The 21,718-nt window shown below is 40.8% G+C and overlaps 1 protein-coding gene across 9 annotated transcripts in view; it reads left to right on the top strand.

Annotated features, from left to right (window-relative positions):
* Positions 1-21,718, top strand: part of plekha1b (pleckstrin homology domain containing, family A (phosphoinositide binding specific) member 1b) — a 234,445-nt gene that overhangs the window by 80,385 nt on the left and 132,342 nt on the right. For all 9 annotated transcript variants that reach the window (XM_039769286.1, XM_039769295.1, XM_039769304.1 and 6 more), the window contains exon 2: positions 12,278-12,438. In XM_039769286.1, the coding sequence (XP_039625220.1) occupies positions 12,298-12,438 (141 nt within the window). In that variant the 5' untranslated portion in view covers positions 12,278-12,297. The remainder of the gene's footprint in view (positions 1-12,277; positions 12,439-21,718) is intronic.

Consider the following 21,718-nt stretch of genomic DNA (forward strand, 5'->3'; position numbering starts at 1 on the left):
TCCTCCACGGTAACGAGGGTCAAGGAAAGTGCATTTTCGCAATATTTTGCGCACTGAATTGGATTCATACTTGGCCTCCAGCTTTGTTAGAATTCCAGTTTTGATTGACTTTGTTAGCTGGGGGTCATTTTCTGACGCAGCCAACACATTGTCCCTGCAGAGCTGTAGTATGGGGAGGATACAGGAACTGGTCACATAATTTTCTGCTGACAAAATATCAGTGAAGTCACCGACTGGTTTCAGTGCTTCGTGAACAGCTTTCAAGACGTCCATGTCCTGCCAGGTCAGGGACAGGCTGCTCCTTCTGTCATCAGACAGGGCGGTCTGATCGCTTGGGCCTGCTCGAGGATTCGGCTCCACCATTGCCAGTTTGGAGCCCCAGCGAGTTGCGCAGTCCTGCCGACGGATGGATGGATGAATTAATTAATGAATGATGAATAAATGATTAAATAAAGTATCTATCTATCTATCTATCTATCTAACGAAATTCGTTTTATTTAGGCCAATTCATTCGTTAATAAACGAATGAATGAATAAATAGGCCTAAATAAACAAATAAATGCATAAATAAATAAGTCCATTAACGTATATTATTCCACTTGGTGAAATTTGCATGCACATTTATTTCAGGCTAAATAAGTCCCTTATGCGCATCAAGCCTGCATTTACTTGATAAAAAAATACAGGAAAAAAATTACAATTGAAAAAATGGTTTTCTATTTTAATATAGCCTACTTTTCAATATAATTTATGTGATGCAAAGCATAATATATATATATATATATATATATATATATATATATATATATATATATATATCCCTTTTTTATATTTGAGCCCCTGCCCCTGAGGAACTCTCTGCACGCTTTATGCTTACCGTTATGAGACTATGTTTTGGGAGTCCCAAGTCCACTTGCTTCTTGTGGAGTTCATGCTTACGTTGCCAGCTGTGTGAAAAGGACCGACAATATTACGGCATAGTCCGAGGGCGCTCTCGGTTTTTTGCCTCTGGTCATGCAATCCATTTGTGACAGCCAAGTTTAGATTGTGACCGAAGCAGCATAGCCACGCCAATGCAGGGACCTGATTGCGGCATGAATGTTGGCAGCGTTGTCAGTGGTTATGGCTGAAAGTTTTTCTCGAGTTGCCATTCCTGAAGTGCAGCTCTGAGCGCAGCAGCAAGATTGTCTGCTGTATGACTCTCAGGAAAATACGTAGTTTGGAGGCATTTGGATTCAAGTTTCCAGTCAGGTGTAATAGTATGGACAGTCAGAGACATATATGGAGTCATGTTAACTGGCGACCACATGTCAGTTGTTAAGGAATAACTGTGTGGCGCTGACAGCAGCACTTGAACATTGTCTCTAACTTTACTATATAAATGTGGGACGGCTGTTTGTGAGAAATATTTCCGTCCAGGCAGCTCGTACTGGGCATCTAGGACCTTTACCATGTCCGTAAAGGACTTTTTTCCACTGTGTGGAAAGAGGCCATTTCCTTCGCCAAGTATTTTGTCACTGCATCAGTACAGGTTTTCCAACGGACGCTGTCCCTTTTGTACTTTGTTGCTTTCGAAGGCCCCATTATCGCCGGCTGCGTACTGGCGGTGGACCTAAATGTTGTTGGTCCTGCATCGGAGGCGTTGAAACTGTTGCACTGAGTGAACTCGGGTCCATCCTCGCAGCAGTGAGTGGATGGTGGTTTCAGTATATGCGACCTTAGGTTCGATGTATTTCCATCTCTGCGGTCACCTTTTGTTGCACAATTTGCAAATTGCCTCGTCCGTATTTACCGCCTCTCCCTTCTCGTTCGGCCGAAACCCGAAATACTGCCAAACTGCAGAAGTTGTGTTCTTTTCGAGACCAGGTCACTTGTGCGCGACTCGCCATCTTTCCCCACCTCTCTCTTTCTCCTCCACGCTGTCACGTGATGACAACCACGCATCGCATACGCATTTTTAGGCATTAAATAAATTATATTTAATATTTAATCCTTGTCTCCTATATAAGTTCATTGTTTTTATGACGGTATAACGGTATTGAAACTGACACCGTTGCTATTTTTAGATCCCGCGGGATACCATATTACCGTTTTACCGCCCAAGCCTAATATATATGTGTATGTATGTATGTATGTGTATATATGTATATGTATATGTATATATGTATATGCATTGTGGTCCCCGGCCGGGCTCGCCCAGGAGGACGAGAGGAGGGCTTGTGCCTCCTCCAAACCGCGAGGGGGTATCCGTCCTGGTTATGTTGGGCTTGGAAGCCCAGCCCTGTAGGGACCCGTGGCCACCGCCAGGCGGCGCACCGATGCTGGTATATCCTGTGTGGTCCCCGGTCGGGGCTGGAGCCTGGCCGGGACGCCCAGGAGGACCTGAGGAGGGCTTGTGCCTCCTCCAGACCGAGAGGGGGCGTCCGTCCTGGTTATGTTGGAGGCCTTGGGTAGAGGGCTTGGAAGCCCAGCCCTGTAGGGGCCCGTGGCCACCGCCAGGCGGCGCCCCAGTGCCTTATTATCCCGGGAGCCCGGCACTTCCGCCACACCAGGAAGTGCTGGGGGGAGGACGACAGGGGACACCCGGGCGGCTTCCGGGAGCGCAGCCGGCACTTCCGCCACACTGGGGTGTGGCTAAGACTGATTGCCGGGAAGCAGCTGGAGCCCATCCTGGTTCCTATAAAAGGGGCCACCTCCCTCCAGTCAGCAGTGGATGTCGGGTGGAAGTGGACAGAGCTGAGAGAGGACTGAGGGCCAGGAAAGAAAGGCACAGGAACTGTGAGCCCTGGACTTTGGGGAATCGGTGCAGAAGGCACTGGGGTCTTGTAGTGCATGTAAATCTTGTAAATAATTATTGTGAATAAACAGTGTGTGGTGGAGCCAACGATGTCCGTCTGTCTGTGTCCGGGTCCAAGTTCACAGCATATATATATATATGTATGTATGTATGTATGTATGTGTATATATATATATATATATATATATATATACACACTAGCAAAATACCAGCACTTTGCAGCGCCGACGTACTGCATTAAAATTTTTATTAAGAAGAAAATTAAACCTTTTTAAACTGAGGGAAAATATACCAATAATTATTTGTTAAGGATCTCTTTGTATACCACATTTTGAGTTCGGCGCTCCGGTTGGAATATGACCAAGCTGTGCGCTAAGCTTACTCTTGAGTATGCAACTTACAGTTGGCCATGTGAACAGTAATCTTGTTTCAAATCTCACAGCTTGGATTGCTGCTGTCATAATTGGTTTGAGTTTCATGGTTTGTTTCAATTATGACAGTATTTGCAGGACTTGTGTTGAAGTGACATTCGGCACCTGTCAAGCGTTCTAAGCATACAACCGGTTTCATCAATAACTTCACATCCAGCTTTTGAGAGTTTAAACATTCATAAACATCAAAGTGTCCACTACTGAAATCGTCACCTGTGAGTCTAAGATGTTTAAGAGGCACTGGCAGTTGTCAAAAGGTGTAAAATATTTGGCCATTTCGGTACACTTGAAAGCGACAACCGAACAATTCAGCGGCAGCCATCAACTCGCATACAGAACCATAGGTGAAGGGCTTAATGATTTTAACTCTTATAGTGCTCCTGTGTAGTATAATTATCTCCTGTACCGTCATCAGTCCACACCTTGAACCTGTCCCAGTCATTCAATACATGACGCAATGTTCCTCCGGATATCAACAACAACAACAACAACAACATTTATTTATATAGCACATTTTCATACAAACAGTAGCTCAAAGTGCTTTACATATTAAAGAATAGAAAAATGAAAGACATAATTATAAAAAATAAATCAACATTAACATCGAATAAGAGTAAGGTTCAATGGCCAGGGGACAGAAAAACAAAAACTCCAGACGGCTGGAGAAAAATAAAATCTGTAGGGATTCCAGACCATGATACCGCCCAGTCCCCTCTGGGCATTCTACCTAACATAAATGAAACAGTCCTCTTTGGATTTAGGGTTCTCACGGAAGGGCTTGATGATGATGATGGTCACGTAGACTTCTTCCTTTTAATCCGTCCATCATTGTTGGAGCATCATGAAGCTTTGAGTAGGTGGAGGTGGCGCAGGCCACCACCACAAAGAAACCGGAAAAAGAAACAGAAAAGAGAGTAGGGGTCAGTACCGATTTTAGAGCCACCATGAATAGTTGTTATGATGAATTGAACATACAGAGTATCAGGATTAAGTTAAATTACGATTAAAATGAAGTTATAAAAAGGCCATGTTAAAGTAATGTGTTTTCAGCAGTGTTTTAAAGTGCTCTACTGTATCAGCCTGGCAAATTCCTATTGGCAGGCTATTCCAGATTTTAGGTGCATAACAGCAGAAGGCCGCCTCACCACTTCTTTTAAGTTTTGTTCTTGGAATTCTAAGGAGACACTCATTTGAGGATCTGAGGTTACGATTTGGAATATAAGGTGTCAGACATTCCGATATATAAGATGGGGCGAGATTATTTAAGGCTTTATAAACCATAAGCAGAATTTTAAAGTCAATTCTGAATGACACAGGTAACCAGTGTAGTGACATCAAAACTGGGTGATGTGTTCTGATTTTCTTTTCCTAGTTAGGATTCTAGCAGCTGCATTCTGCACTAGTTGCAAACGATTTATATCTTTTTGGGTAGTCCTGAGAGGAGTGCATTACAGTAATCTAGTCGACTGAAAACAAACGCGTGAACTAATTTCTCAGCATCTTTCAGTGATATAAGAGGTCTAACTTTACTTATGTTTCTTAAGTGAAAAATGCTGTCCTAATGATCTGATTAATATGTGATTTAAAATTCAGATTACAGTCAACAATCACCCCTAAGCTTTTTACCTCCGTCTTGACTTTTAATCCTAATGTATCCAGTTTATTTCTAATAGCCTCATTGTATCCATTATTGCTGATCACTAAAATTTCAGTTTTCTCTTTATTTAACTTGAGAAAATTACTATTCATCCATTCTGAGATACTAGTCAGACATTGTGTTAGTGAATCAATAGAATCGGGTCATCAGGTGCTATTGATAAGTACAGCTGTGTGTCATCAGCATAGCTGTGGTAGCTCACGTTGTGCCCTGAGATAATCTGACCTAACGGAAGCATGTAGATTGAGAATAACAGCGGACCCAGGATAGAGCCTTGTGGAACACCATATTGGATATCATGTGTCTTGAGTTGTAATTCCCACAACTAACAAAATATTTTCTCCCTGTCAGGTAGGATTCAAACCAATTTAAGACACTGCCAGAGAGGCCCACCCATTGACTAAGGCGATTTCTAAGAATGTTGTGATCAATGGTGTCAAATGCAGCACTCAGATCTAAGAGGATGAGAACAGATAAATGGCCTCTGTCTGCATTTACCCGCAAGTCATTTACTACTTTAACGAGTGCAGTTTCTGTGCTGTGATTTGTTCTAAAACCTGACTGAAATTTATCAAGAATAGCATGTTTATTTAGGTGGTCATTTAACTGCATAATGACTGCCTTCTCTAGAACTTTACTTAAGAAGGCAGGTTAGAGATGGGTCTAAAATTTTCAAGAGCGAGGGTCAAGATTATGTTTCTTAAGTAGGGGTTTAACTACAGCAGTCTTAAGACAGTCTGGGAAGACCCCAGTATCTAGTGACGAATTTACTATGTCAAGAACATTATCAATTAGCACGCCTGATACTTCTTTGAAAAACCTTGTTGGTATCGGGTCAAGGACGAGGTGGAGGGTTTTAATTGAGATATTATTTTTGTAAATCAGGTAAATCTATCCTAGTGAAAGAGTTTAATTTGTTTATAACAGGATGTTGGGGTTTAGGGGATCCTTAGTGTTGGGGAGATATACTATGTTATTTCTAATATCATTAATTTTTGATTGAAAATACAGCGACAGCCTCACAGGTTTCACTGGAAGCACTTAGGAGGCATTCCTTTGAGCTACCTGGGTTTAGTAGGTGATCAATTGTTGAAAATAAGACTCTAGGATTACTAGCATTGTTATTTATAATCTTGAGAAATAGCAGCGTCTCTCAAGACGGACAGTGTTATTGTATTCTGTTATTTTGACTTTTAATATTTCGTGGTGGATAGTAAGTTTAGTCTTCCTCCATTGACGCTCAGCTCTACGGCATGTTCTCTTTAAATCAGACACTCTTTGGGTCTTCCATGGTATACAATGCTAGAAGATTTTTTCACTGTCTTTTCAGGTGCAACTATGTCAACAGCAGCTCTCACTTTAGAATTAAATCTTTCCACCTTACTATTTACATTGTCCTCGCTATTATAGCTGGCACTATAAACGGACTGATTGCTTAAAATGTTTGTAAGTTTTAAAGCTGCTGCGAATCAAAGAAGCGTTTTTAACAATATGCTTCTCATGAGTGTTTTTATCATTATTTCTATATTAAAAGTAGAAGAAAATGGTCTGATAGACCAATATCAATGATCTGTTTTATATCAACTTTCAGTCCTTTAGTAATCACTAAGTCTAATGTATGACCTGCTTTATGTGTAGGCTGATTTATGAGTTGTCTCAAATCAAAAGAATCCAGGAGGTTCATAAATTCTTTTACTTTTAGATCACACTGATTATCTATATGAAAATTAAAGTCGCCAACTATTAGGAGTGTGTCATAGTTAGTAATTAAAATTGACATTAAGTCAGAGAATTCCTCAAAAAGCGCGTTATATTTAGGAGGTCTATACACGGATAGTACTAGAACTTGAGAATCTCCATGAATAACAACGGCGAGATACTCAAAGGACTTGAACTTACCAAAACTGACATCTTTACATTTTAATCGGCTCGAGTAAATGTTAGCCAATCCGCCCCCCCTTTTTCCCTGGCGGTTTGAATGAGTAAAACTGTAATCCGGAGGCAGATTCGATTAAAACTGACGCGCATCTGAATTCAGCCATGTTTCATTTAGTGCAATAAGATCTATTTTTTATCACTAATAAGATCGTTGATAAAAACGTTTTGTTAGTTAAAGCTCTGACATTTAATAGTGCCATATTTAATGTTTGGAGGTGCAGAGATGAGTACTATGTGCGTTATTGTTATTTGGAATAGGAACTAAATTATTATTATTAGCGCTCTGTGTATATTTTTGTTTAATCTGTGATCTGTTTTATAGTTTTAATACATTGTTCCTCTAAAATAGTGATTTTAATTAGATTATTGGAGTTTATGCCGTATTTCCTAGGTTTTCTACGTGCATTGAGATTGCTTATTACAGTATTAATGGTGTGAACTTTAACGGAAGACTCTATTAAACATTCATCATGTCCTGGCACAGCAGTATTATTTCGGAAGGGGTTAAGAGCAGAGATAGATAGTCAAGAAAACGAATTACCTTCGATATGTTTTCGGAGAGGACCCGGCGCGAAACTGTTCGGATGCAGGCCATCACGCTTGAAGAGACGCGCCTTTCCAAAAGAGATTCCAATTGTTGATGAAACCGACATCCTTCTTCTTGCAGAAACCCTGTAGCCAGTTGTTCAACCCTAGCAGACGACTGTAGTACTCGTTGGATCGTCTGACGAGAGGTAGTGGACCAAACGAAGATCTTTGCCGATGGGGTCCTCTCCTTCGTGTCTCTAATCAGAGCTGCGAAGTCAGCCTTCAGGATTTCTGATTGTCGGTGCCTTATATCGTTTACGCGGCATGCAAGTCGATTGATCCAACTGCCCTCTCCTTGTGTTTCTCGTAGACTGCTGGCGCACGTTTCATTACATCTCGGACACGAGCACCGGGAAAACAAGAAACAAACGATTTTGCATTAGGGCATGCGACATTAAGGTTTCTAACGATGGAATCACCTACCACTAATACATCACCAGGTGCTGAAGGCGAAATGGGGACGCGGAGAGGGTCAAACCGGTTCTGAGATAAAATGCTCGCCTGTGCCGATGGAGGTGCTCTGGCCTTGAACCCCCGCCTGCATAGCTGAAATCCACCGAGGTCAGCAGCGGCGTCGCTCCTACGAGACGCGGGGGTGAGGTCGGCACAACGCGGGGTTGATGTTTCGCCGGTTCCAGATGGCAAGGACGGTTTATCCAACAGCCGGGCCTTCAGATTTCTCAGGTATTTCCGTCGGGACAGGAGTTTCTGAATCTTTTCATCAAGTGCTTGGAGTTCCTCAATTACGACTTCAACGCGAGTTACCCCACTGTCGGCCATTTTCTACTTCGTGCCCTAGGAGAAATGAGAGAGAGAGAGAGTGATGCTGATATGGCCATGCAATATGTAACACAGAGAATGGAAAAGGTAGGTGCCATCTCCGGGCATGGAAACCACTCGGTAAGTGACAGTTCTTTGATCAATGGTGATCACCTCGATAGACATGTTAATGGGGTTACGGTTGGAATGATAAAGATAATGGGTACCTGAACAATGTAAAGTAAGTCTAAAATACCTAAACAATAACTATAATCGTAATAAACGAACAATAAAACAGCGGAGAAGCCATGGATTAAATAAAAAGGCTGTAGTTATCAGCAGGGAGACGTGAATCCCATGGCCAAGCAAAGAAGGGAATGTAAAGACCGGAGCGACGCAGGGCCATATATAGGCAGGCCTCCGACAACGTGGGAGGCGTTGGGATGGGGGACCCAACGCTGTCTGACACGGTGACTGAGCTGCAGGCTATGTACGTATATATGAACGTAAGTAGGATTCAGTTAGCTTTGGGAACCGGAGTACCAAATATCTTGAAGATGGGCCCATAAGTAACAAAGACCGTTGAAAAGTTCAATTTGGCAGCCGGCAGTGGCGTCATACCACCCAAATAAGTATGTACATTGGTTTTGGTTAGCGCAGGGAAACCGCCTACCAAATTTCGTTAAGATGGGGCTATAAATAAGAAAGTTCAACATGGCAGACATTGTTGACCATTATGACCGTTACGGGTAGAATTTCGAAATGAAACCTGCTTAACTTTTGTAAGTAAGCCGTAAGGAATGAGCATGCCAAATTTCAGAATTCTACCTACACGGGAAGTTGAAGAATTAGGAGTGAGTCAGTGAGAGCTTTGCCTTTTATTAGAATACTGTAGATAAGTTCTTCTTAAGTTTGCATATGCTGGATATATGTCCAAGTGTCTGTTGATGGCGTTCTAATTTGATTACCAGGATTCAGCAAGCTCTCTGGCACTTTTAGTATTGGCTTTAAATTTTACTTGTATATTTTCCCAATTAAATGTATGTCCTGTTGATTTTGTATGCGTATAGATCAATGATAGTGAGTCATTTCTTCTGACGGTATTGCGGTGCTCCTGTATACGTGTTGAGATTCTTTTTGAAGTTTGTCCAATGTATTCCACTGAGCACGAACTGCATGGAATGCTGTACACTGCGTTTCGTGTTTCTGCTGTATATTTCTTGTTTTTAGCATTAAAGAGGACCATGCGCAGATTGTTTGTTTGTTTGTGTGCTATTCTGACACCTGACTTGGCCAGGAATTGTGCTGAACCTTCAGACACATTGTGATGATAAGGGAGTGAGTGCCAGGCGGGGTGGGGGTTCTGATTTAAGTCAATTGTTTGCTGAGTTTTTTGGCGTCTTCTGTGTAGGCTTCGGTTAATGAATGTTTTTGAGTATCCGTTTTAAGTGAAAAGGTGGAAGAGATAGCGTCTCTCTTTCATTTTTTTTTCCTTCGTATTACAATGGGTGTGGACTCTTCTGAACAGAGTTTTAACATAGCTCCGTTTATGAGATACTGGGTGGTTGCTGGCGAAGTGTAATATCTTGTCTGCGTAGCATTCTTTACGGTAAACACTAGTGGTCAGGGTGGCGTCATTATTTCTTTTGATGTAGATGTAAAGAAAGCTGATGTGTCGGTTAATTTCTTTCTCCATTGTGAATTGGATTGCAGGGAATATATATATATATATATATATATATGTGTGTGTGTGTGTGTATATGCAGTTACTTTGTGCCAAACAGTATAATTTTGCAGTGCTATCGATACTACTGTACATCGAAACTTGGTACAATGATAGCTGTTGGTACAATGATAGCTGGCAGATTGGTGCACAATCTTTATTCCAGTGTTGTGCATTATAATATGTCTTGGTTATGTACTGTAAAATGCTTTTTCTTGTTTTTTGGAGAGAAATCCCTAAAGTACACATTTGTTGTTTTTTTTATTTAGATGGTTTTGGTGTAAACAAAGTGTTTTAATCATATCAATAACATTGTTTTAAATTTTGGAACATTTTTGAACTGTTGTACTGTGTACTCTTCAGTCATTTGTGGCTCCTTTAACAGAGTAGTAGCCGTTTATTTTTGGGGTATGTAATTTATTTGCAATAATGCCATAAAAATCTTCTTGCATAACGGGTTAAGCAATTTATTTGTACTGAACTTCTAACAGCATGAAAAATAACATGGTGCTTGACAAAAACCTTTAAGTATAGAATTATCACAACAAATAACAATAAATTTTCTGTACCAACACATATCATGAGAAGCAACAGAGAATTAGTGTAATATGAGTTGTGTGTGTGTAACTGTGCCTTGTGGTGGACTGTTTCCCCCTTTTCCACTTCAGCTTCTAGGGCAGGGGTTGGCAATTATTTTTCCAAATGGCCGCATGAGAATTGGAATGGTTTTAGAGGGCTGAAATATATATATAATATACTAATATATACTCAATACCTATAATATTCTTTATTAATTTCCAATATACACAATATCTTACTATAAGAAACAGTAAATGAAACATTACAATGAAAAAATGTGGAAGAATTATATATATATATATATATATATCTACATATATATCTACAATGTAAAGAGTACACGACTCTCAGGCCCGGCCACAGACAGGCAGACACGTCAATGTCACCCACAACACATTTATTACGAAGTGCCATATTTACAAAAGTGCCACACAAACCCAAAAGTCCTGGCCACAACACAGTGCCTCACTTCTTCTGCCCGCCTCTTTCTCTCCTCCAGAGCTCCGTCCACTCCACTCCCGACTCTTGCCATCGTATGAAGGGAGGCAACCCCTTTTATACATACCCAGATGTGCTCCAGGTGCTTCCCGGCAATCTCCCACTGACATGCCCCCAGTGTGACGGAAGTGCCGGCTGCATACCCGGAAGCACTCTGCGCGTCCCCAGTCGTCTTCCCCCCGGCACTTCTGGGTGTGATGGAAGTTCGGAGGTCCAGGGCTCCAAAGGCACAGGGGCACCCCCTGGCGGTGACCACGGGTCCCTACAGGGTTGAGCTTCTAAGCTCTGTACCCATTGCCCCCAAAGGAACCAGGGCGGTCGCCGCCACATGGTCTGGGGAAGGCGTAAGCCCTCCTCCGGTTTTCCTAGGCATCCCGGCCGGGTCGCCACCCCAGCCATCTCCGATAGTATATACCAGAAACGGTGCACTACATGATAACATGCAGTGAATACACTTGACTTGAGCATTCTTAGTATTCCTACTCTTTCTCTGTACGTGTAGCATTTATTTGCTCAGAGGTTGATGCGTTTGCTGCTTCCTTTGCAGCTCTTGTTTACTCCATCCTAGCGGCCCACTTCTCTTCTTTCGTCTGCATCTTTTTGCATTAAAACCGATTAAGTCAGTGTATGTGTTGCAGTTACTTAGTATGTTTTTCTTAATTTTTCACTTAAGCTGGCACTTAAGTCTTCAATCTGCCTCAAGAATGATTTAAGATATGAAGAGGTAGAGGAAGTAACGGCAAAGGTGGTAGGGAATGATAACGGCGCCCGTGTGCATGCGCCGCACGGCCGCTCTGCTGGTCGCTGCCAAGAGTTGATTCTACAGTAAAATAAAAATTAAAAGAGGAATAAACTTGGAGGTCAATTTCCACCCTGAAAGCAAATAGTAGACATCACGTATTGTATGTGTACCAAATTTCTGGTTAATAGGTGAAACGGTTTGCGAGCTAAAGGTGATTTAAAATCCTGGACAGACAAACGGACAGCCATGGTAGTGTATTATATCTAAATATATTTATATATATTTATATGTATGTATATATGTATATGCATATGTGTATATATGTATACTGTATGTGTGTGTATATACTTAAACAAACACAGCATGTTTGTTTGTGTTTTGTATTTGTATATTTATATATGTGTATCTTTGTATAACAAGACAGAATCATTAAAGTTTTCTTTGTGTTCATTATTCACTCCATATAGATAGATGGATATCTGTGTTAATAAACTTTTTCTAAAAATTGAATGTTTAAATATGTTTTTCTCTTTGCTGAATTTTTTTACTTTATTTTTCTTCATAGTGTAATGTGCAATAACAGAAATGCCTTATGTGGATCGGCAGAATCGCATCTGTGGTTTTTTAGACATTGAAGAAAATGAGAATAGTGGAAAGTTTCTACGTCGGTATTTTATCCTGGATACTCAGGATGGAAGCTTGGTCTGGTACATGGATAATCCCCAGGTAAGCTTTCCAGGCATATTACAAGATCAGATACATGAGAAAATTTTTGAGGAGTTAATTTCTTTGGGAATTTTTTTTTTGCCATTGCTCAATTATCCGAAGTAGTATTTAATTGTTTTCTGCTTATTATTTATTTGTTCCATTGTGAATTCAACTCATTTTGTTTAAGCACACTCCTATTTAATAGTTAAGCACACTACACATTGCAAATATCTAAACGAGTCTAAACATTGATGAAGTTTTAATATTAGATTTCATGCTTTTTAATTTTCAACATTAACAAATTTTTAAAAATTTAATATGTCGTATTACTCTGCTAATTGTGATAACATGAACTAAATACGTCTGTAATGAAATTCTGTGCTTGGTGAAATTGTATTTTTTTTTTTGTGAGGTTTAACTTCTCCACAGTCGTATCATGCATTGTTTTACTTTAAGATCATGTTTTTTTAACTGTAGGATTATTTATAAGTAATAAAAAAAATCTTCCACAGTGGCTTAACAATTGTGGTTTTTGGGACACCGAGAATGTTTGGGATACTTAAATTGGAGCAGGCTATGTTTTTATCTATTATTATTATTGTTATCTATTATTTAGCTCACACCTTTATCCAAGGTGACTTGCAACATTTGAGATGTACAGTTGGTTACATTTCTTCTGTTTATTCCAGTTGGAGCAGAGATGGATAAAGTGACTTGCTCCTGGTCACACAGTGTCATTAGTATATGATCCTACAATGTCAGGGTTTGAGATACAAAGCCTTAATCGCTATGCCCACTGCCTGTATGTACCCATATCCTTTTTATAATATGTCCTATTAATTTCATTGCACATCCCATAAATATAACCCTTTCATCTGTATGGTGTGGTTTCTTGTAACTTGTTTTGTGAATAGGGCAGTTTTAAGTATATTTTTTAATTATTCAATAAATCAGGGTATACTTTTTTTCATTAAAATTAAGTTTCCTTAGCATTTAGACATTTCTTTAAACATTTAAGTTAAAATGTAAAATGGGTTCTATCATACTGAATGTTGGTTTCAGGTAAACTTCTTCCACAGCAGTCACTGCGAGCAGGGAAGGGAAAACATATGCATTGTAACAAATTGACTCCAGACAGTCACAAAGGTTTGGGGCAGCCCCCCGTATAATATGATCCTGGCTGCAAAAAGGTTTGAAAGAGCTGAGTTTTGTACAAGACAGAGTCCAAAACAGAACCAGAAGTGGAGGTAAGATGGCGGTTTTAAGGGCTGGAATTGGAAGTGAGGTCATCCACACTAGAACCAGAAGTGACATCATCAGTGTCACCGGAACCGGAAGTGACATCTATGGGACCAGAAGTGACATCATCAGTGGTACCGGAACCAGATGAGATTTCCCAGGAATGGTCTGCAAGAGACTGAGAGAGACAGTTGGCACACTTCACCCCCTGGTCTGGCGTAGTATTACCGTTACTTAAGACAGCTTGAGTTGGTTCATCACCGTTTATAACTAGGCCTAAGTTTCGTTTGGGAGTAGTCAAAAGTATACTGCATTTATTTTCAGACCAGTCCCACCCCAGAATCAGTGGGAAAGGTGGTGAAGGGAGGACCGCCACAGGGGTTTTTTTAAGCGTACCTCCCTGACAGATGAAACACCAGGGGGTTATGTATTTTCGGACTTCTCCGTGTATACATTTGTTACGGGTCTTAACTTTTGTCCACTGTTGCGGTAATAGATATTGGATATCAACAATGGAGTTGTTTCTGCCTGAATCAAAGAGTTCTTTGACTTTAAATCCATTAATCACTACAATTCCTGTATGGGATAGCGTCAGGGGGTTGGTAAGTGCACATAAACCGTTCGTCCTCCACCTGCATTCCACCTCAACTCCAGGCAGGTTGCACGTCCGATGGCCTGGGAACTTCAAAACAGGCTTCTGAGCACATGAAAGGGACCGGTTTAGTGGTACATAATCCCTATGGAGTCCACTAGGGGACTGTTCTGCTCTCCCAGATTGTGAGGCTGACTTTATTTTCTCGAGAAGCCGATGAGCTTGCTAATTCTGTAGAAGTCTCCCCAGACCGGCTTGGCTTTAACAGTAACAAGCAGGCCACCTGCTGCACAATTTGAAGTGTGCTAAGCTGAAATGGCCATTGTGCCACCTGTTACCACAGAGCCTCCACCTGTTCTCGGTGTGTCTTTTTGATGTTATATTCCCAAGTTAATAGGTTTCTCGCCTGCTGGTCTGGGGAAGGCCCATTTTTCTCTGAGATCTTAACCTCAATGGGCGGTTCAGCTCTCTCCTCTGAGAGAACATAATGAACCCCCTTCATTTCCTCCCCAGGAACCAGCCCACATGTTAATCTCCTCCATATTCCCCCTATAGTTATATATAGGGAGCAAAGCCTGTTCTGAGTTACACCCAGAAACTTTGCCCCAGTACTTTCCCACCTGGGTAGTTTTCAGGTCCTGTCCCATTTTCTTCAGGATCTACATCATCCTGCTGGCAACGCCACTGCAATAAATTGACTCCAGACAGTCACAAAAGTTTGGGGCAGCCACCTGTATAATATGATCCTGGCTGCAGAAAGGTTTGAAAGAGCTGAGTTGTTTACAAGACAGAGTCCAAAACAGAACTGACTAAGTGGAGGTAAGGTGGCGGTTTTAAAGGCTGGAATAGGAAGTGAGGTCATCCACGCCGGAGCTAGAAGTGTGACGTCTTTGTGACTGGTAGTGACATCTTCAGTGGCACCGGAACCGGATGGGATTTCCCAGGAATGGTCTGCAAGAGACTGAGAGAGACAGTCAGCACACTCCGCCACCCCCTGATCTGGCGTAGTATTACTGTTACTTAAGCCCTTTAGCTGCCTCTTAATCGCATGTGTGTTGCAGCATCTTTCCCTCAGAAAAGCTGTTGCCAAGAATCTGATAAAATTAATTATTCCCTATTTCATTTGTTGAAAAAAAAACATTCCACAAAAACACAAAAGGGCTGTTTTCTGGAATCGGTGCCTTTGCCCCATCGAATATATATATATATATATATATATATATATATAGATATGCATATATATATATATATTGTCACGCTTGGGACACAGATTTGCACAGAGACACAGGAGGTCGTAGAAACAAGAAAGATTTTTATTCAAACACCGCAAACACGTGAGCTTAAACATGCTCCATGACAAGTCAGAGATGACAGTTCCGCTAGGAGCAGAGAGAGATAAAAGCAAACAATCAATTCCAAAACTGACAGGCGCTGCGCAAGGCTTATAAGTCGGCGGAGTACCGCGCGAGGCTTGTATTACGCGTTATAGTGCAAGGATAAGGAGCAATGTGAGGGTAGTCAGTGTTTCAGGGTTTGTGGTTTTCCCAGGGGCGTTTGTCTCTATTTGGGGTGCGATCAGCCCTCCGGCTCACAATATATATATTTATACTGTACCACAGTATCCACAAGTTAATACACACGCTGTCTCTATAGAGTTTCTCCACACTGAATCCTCCAGGCACTACTTACAAAAGGTTACATTGACAATCGTGTTACGTTATTTTTAAAATCTTTCCTTTTCTTAGCACAAGCACAGCTGAGAAGCTTTGATGCATGTGCTCCATAACGCGTTAAAAAATAATGCATTTAATCACACTTTGCATTACAAGCAAAGGGGAGCTTTTGTCAATGCATGATTTCCTGGTACACCGATTACTTTGATCAGCATCCCGATTCATTTTACCCTCGCACCACCTTAGTTTGAGAAGAAGTATGAAAAATATGAGGTTAACACAGAAAAACAGATCACCAATTCAAGCTTTATGAATAATCGATTCGCCATCAATAATTGTTTTGGTAAAGCCATCCTCCTTCCATTTTATAATTTTTCCGCCACTAGCCATGATTAAATGAACGGTAAATAAAGTAAGAGCAAAGCGAGGGTGACTTATTTAGGCAGGCATATATATGATAGCAACACTCATGACAATGTCAATCACGTTACGTTATTATTAAAATGTTTCCTTTTCTTTTTCATTACTTCTTTAACACACTACTTCTCCGCTGCGAGGCGCGGGTATTTTGATATATATATATAATATATGAATGACCTCCAAAGAGCGCTGAGACTTTTGATAGCATGAACGTGTCTGCAAAAACTGTGGTCTCCTGCCCTGCAAAAGTCGAGCAGCCAGCGCACGTGCATAGCTGTGCCGGCCTTTGAGACGCTGACTGCGCTTCTGCCTTAAGTCAAAGTGAGCACTTTTAATTTTTTCATCCTCCCCGCGCTATAGCCCAGACAAGTGCAAACACGGACCCCTTTTCTACACCACGACAAAATAATATTAAGGCGATTCACACTTTCTTTTGCACGTATACGATTATGAGGTTCTCACCCGGATTATGAAGACACGCACACGAGTAGAGGACTGACACTGCCATCACAGCCGATTAATGGCGAGGACGTCTCACCAGTCTACACAAGACCCACCGCGACTGTCCTCAAAAGGCGATCATAACGTCAGCAAAAACATCTCTCTATACTATATAAAAGAAAAAGGCAGCTTTCCTTTCTTTACACCTTTTTTCCTTTTATCCTAAACCAAAGCCTTTCTCGCTTAACACTGCAGAGGACACAAAACTAATTTTCTTTAAATGCCGGTAAGGCACATTACCAGAGGCACAAATTTGAACGTTCACATAGAAAATGTAATTTCTATACCACAGTCGTCGTAGCGCCTTTCAAAAGGGATCTACTACCGAGAGATGATCCATATATATTTTAGCTGCTGTTAGTTACTTACCTGTTGTGTTACACAGTCTTTAAAATGTAGTTTACCCGCAACCACTCCAGTAGTGCTCAATGTACCTGTACTTCTTAAAACATTAATGTTTTACTGTTTAATAACTTATAGACTATATTTTATTATTTCTCTCTTGCACTCAGTGACCAAAGCTATACACACACATATATAAAAGCTATACACACAAGTATATGTATGTGTATATATATGTATGTATGTATGTGTGTGTATATATATATATATATATATATATATATATATATATATATATATATATATATATATATATATATATATATATATATATATATATATATATATATATATATATATATATATACTAATAAAAGGCAAAGCACTCACTGACTCACTCACTGACTCATCACGAATTCTCCAACTTCCCGTGTAGGTAGAAGGCTGAAATTTGGCAGGCTCATTCCTTACAGCTTACTTACAAAAGTTGGGCAGGTTTCATTTCGATATTCTACGCGTGATGGTCATAACTGGAAGCTATTTTTCTCCATGTTCTGTAATGGAGTTGAGCTGGATGGCCGTGATGGGGCGGTGTTTCGTGTGACGTCATCACGCCTCCCACATAATCACGTGAACTGACTATCAACGCAGTACGTAGAAAACCAGGAAGAGCTCAAAAAAGCGCTGAAGAAAACATGCGTTATATAATTGAGAAGGCAGCGAAACAAAAAGAAGCGAGCGACTGACATATACAACCATATTCATGAGTGCTGCTACTTCGGAAACAAAGCACGGTGTAAACCTAAAGTTTAAATTAAGTTCATAGACAGGCTGCCGCTGGTGTTTGTAATTTAGTGCCTGCCCATATAAGGCCGTCCGTCAGCGGCAATCCAATAGAAACACTGCCGCTAAATATTCACAGGTGAAGGACTGTGCTTATGCAGAGGAAGATGAGATGGTCAGGGTGGTGTTTGGCACAAACTCAGCGAAACTGCGAGAGAAACTTAAGTGCCGGGTCTTAGCTGACATTACATACAGCCGTGGACATCACACGAGATGGCACCAGCACAGCTGGGAACCTTCGATGCAAGAACACCAAGCGGTTCACGTGAACTGACGCAGTGCACAGACAAACAGCAACAGGTCCAAAGAGTGCTGAACAAAAACCGAATTGCACAATTGAGAAGGCAGCAAAAAAATATGAAGCGTCTGATACATAAAAGCATATTCATAAGTGCAGCTACTGCGGAAACAAAGCACACGGTGGAAAAAGTGAATGTCCCGCTAAAGGAAGACAGTGTAAAAAAAACCTGTGCATGCAGTGTGTCATGTCTCAGATAAAGAGGAAGACGAGCTGTTTATTGATGCAGTAAGAAACGAATCGATGTATGAAACCTCTTATCTTTACAACGATTTGACAAACACGGAATGTTACTTGAACACAACACATCATACAAATACAACCCTGATTGAAACAAATAATGATAATCAAATCCTTGATGACAGCAACACTAATAAAACAATTACTGTATATTGACAGTCATGTTACGTTATTTTTAAAATGTTCCCTTTTATTTTTCATAACTTCTTTAACACACTACTTCTCCACTGCGAAGCACGACTGTGTGTGTGTGTGTGTATATATATATATATATATATATATATATATATATATATATATATATATATATACCCCGATCTACATACTCTCAAATAGACAAACCACATGCCGTGGCAATGGAAGAGTCTTAAGCCTCTAGCGCCAATGTTCGATTTCCGAGAGGGGTGCACTGAGTATGTACGCCTGATGACCCCAAAATTAGAGCGAAACATGTGTCACGTACTCTTTGCATTATTTCACAGTTAAACTATTTCAGTATATATATATATATATATATATATATATATATATATATATATATATATATATATATATATATATATATATATATATATTCACACACATACATACAGTGGTGTGAAAAACTATTTGCCCCCTTCCTGATTTCTTATTCTTTTGCATGTTTGTCACACAAAATGTTTCTGATCATCAAACACATTTAGCCATTAGTCAAATATAACACAAGTAAACACAAAATGCAGTTTTTAAATGATGGTTTTTATTATTTAGGGAGAAAAAAATCCAAACCTACATGGCCCTGTGTGAAATATAGAGATATACACACATATATATATATATATATATTTATATATATATATGTATATGTGTGTGTGTGTATGTATGTGTATATATATATATATATATATATATATATATATATATATAACTGTTCAAAAAAATTAAAGGAACACTTTGAAAACACATCAATGGGAAAAAGAAATCCTCCTGGATATCTATACTGATATAGACTGGGTAATGTGTTAGGAACGAAAGGATGCCACATCGTTTGATGGAAATGAAAATGATCAACCTACAGAGCCCTGAATTCAAAGACGCCCCAAAAATCAGAGTAAAAAAATTATGTGGGAGGCTAGTCCATTTTGCCAAAATTTAATTGCAGCAACTCAAAATTGTACGCAGCACTTTGTATGGCCCCTGTGTTCTTGTATACATGCCTGACCACATCGGTGCATGCTTCTAATGAGATTAAAGATGGTGTTGTGGGGGATCTCCTCCCAGATCTGGACCAGGGCATCACTGAGCTCCTGGACAATCTGAGGTGCAACCTGGTGGCATTGGATGGACCAAAACATAATGTCCCAGAGGTGTTCTATTGGATTTAGGTCAGGAAAGTGTGGTGGCCAGTCAATGGTATCAATTCCTTCATCCTCCAGGAACTGCCTGCATACTCTCACCACATGAGGCCAGGAATTGTCGAGCACCAGGATCCACTGTACCAGCATAGGGTCTGACAATGGGTCCAAGGATTTCATCCTGATACCTAATGGCAGCCAAGGTGCCTTTGTCAAGCCTGTAGCGGTCTGTGTGACCCTCCATGGATACGTCTCCCCAGACAATCATTAACCCACCACCAATCTGCTCATGCTGAATGATGTTACAGGCAGCATAATGTTCTCCATGGCTTCTCCAAACCCTTTCACTTCTGTCACGTGCTCAGGGTGAACCTGCTGTCATCTGTAAAAAGCACAGGGCACCAGTGGTGCATCTGCCAATTCTGGTATTCTATGGCGAATGCCAATCGAGCTGCATGCTACTGGGCAGTGAGCTCAGGGCCCATTAGAGGACATGGGGCCCTTGGGTGACCCTCATGAAGTCTTTCTGGTTGTTTGGTCAGAGACATTCACACCAGTGGCCTGCTGGAGGTCATTTTGTCGGGCTCTGGCAGTGCTCATCCTGTTCCTCCTTGCCCAAAGGATCAGATACTGGTCCTGCTGATGGGTTATGGACGTTTTATGGCCCTCTCCAGCTCTCCTAGAGTAACTGCTTGTCTCCTAGAATCTCCTCCATACCCTTGAGACTGTGCAGGGAGACACAGCAAACCTTCTGGCAATGACACGTATTGATGTGCCATCCTGGAGAAGTTGGACTACCTGTGCAACCTCTGTAGGGTCCAGGTATCGCCTCATGCTACCAGTAGTGACACTGACTGTAGCCAAATGCAAAACTAGTGAAGAAATAGTCAGAAAAGATGAGGAGGGAAAAATGTCAGTGGCCTCCACCTGTTAAACCATTCCTGTCTTGGGGGTCATCTCATTGTTGCCCCTCTAGTGCATCTGTTGTTAATTTCATTAACACCACAGCAGCTGAAACTGATTAACAACCCCCTCTGCTACTTAACTGACCAGATTAATATCCCATAAGTTTCATTGACTTTATGCTATACTCTGATTAAAAATTGTTCCTTTAATTCTTTTGAGCAGGTATATATACAGTATGTGTGTGTATAGCTTTGGTCACTGAGTGCAAAGGAAAAATAATAAAATGTAGTCTATAAGTTATTAAACAGTAAAACATTAGCGTTTTAAGAAGTAAAACTACATTGAGCACCACTGGAGTGGCTTCTGGTAAACTATATTTTAACACTAGAATTACCAGAGCCTACGAAAAAACTCGTAATTCCGTCCCACCTTAAACTGCTTCTAAATCCCTTCACACCTCTCCGCCAGCCTTTGTCTTCTAAATGTGCTGATAAAGAGAAGCTTGGAGCAGCCGGCTATTCCATCCCCCCACCAATTTAGAACGTGCACGAACTTCACATTTTCGAACATTTTCGAAACATTTTCACAAGAATAACACAATTGCGCTTTTATTCAAAAATATAACTGCAGAAACAAAAAGCCGCTTTAATTGCGACATTGACAGCAGTTTATTGTAACTGCCTCCGTGGTTCAATAGACTCTGCCCCCACTTGGGAATCAAAAGGTCACGAGTTCGATCCTGCGCCCCTCTGTTTTGAGAAGTAAACTGCTCTTAGTCTTACTGTTTTAGAATTAAAGCATACATTTGATTTCAGTCTGTAACAGCCGGTGCAATTTATGATCCTTGTAAAGGTTAGCTTTTTTTTTAATTCACTTTTCATTCTCTCAGTCGCGTTCAGAATCAATCCAT

Source organism: Polypterus senegalus, chromosome 1 (assembly GCF_016835505.1).
Source record: "Polypterus senegalus isolate Bchr_013 chromosome 1, ASM1683550v1, whole genome shotgun sequence".
Taxonomy (NCBI): Eukaryota; Metazoa; Chordata; class Cladistia; order Polypteriformes; family Polypteridae; genus Polypterus; species Polypterus senegalus.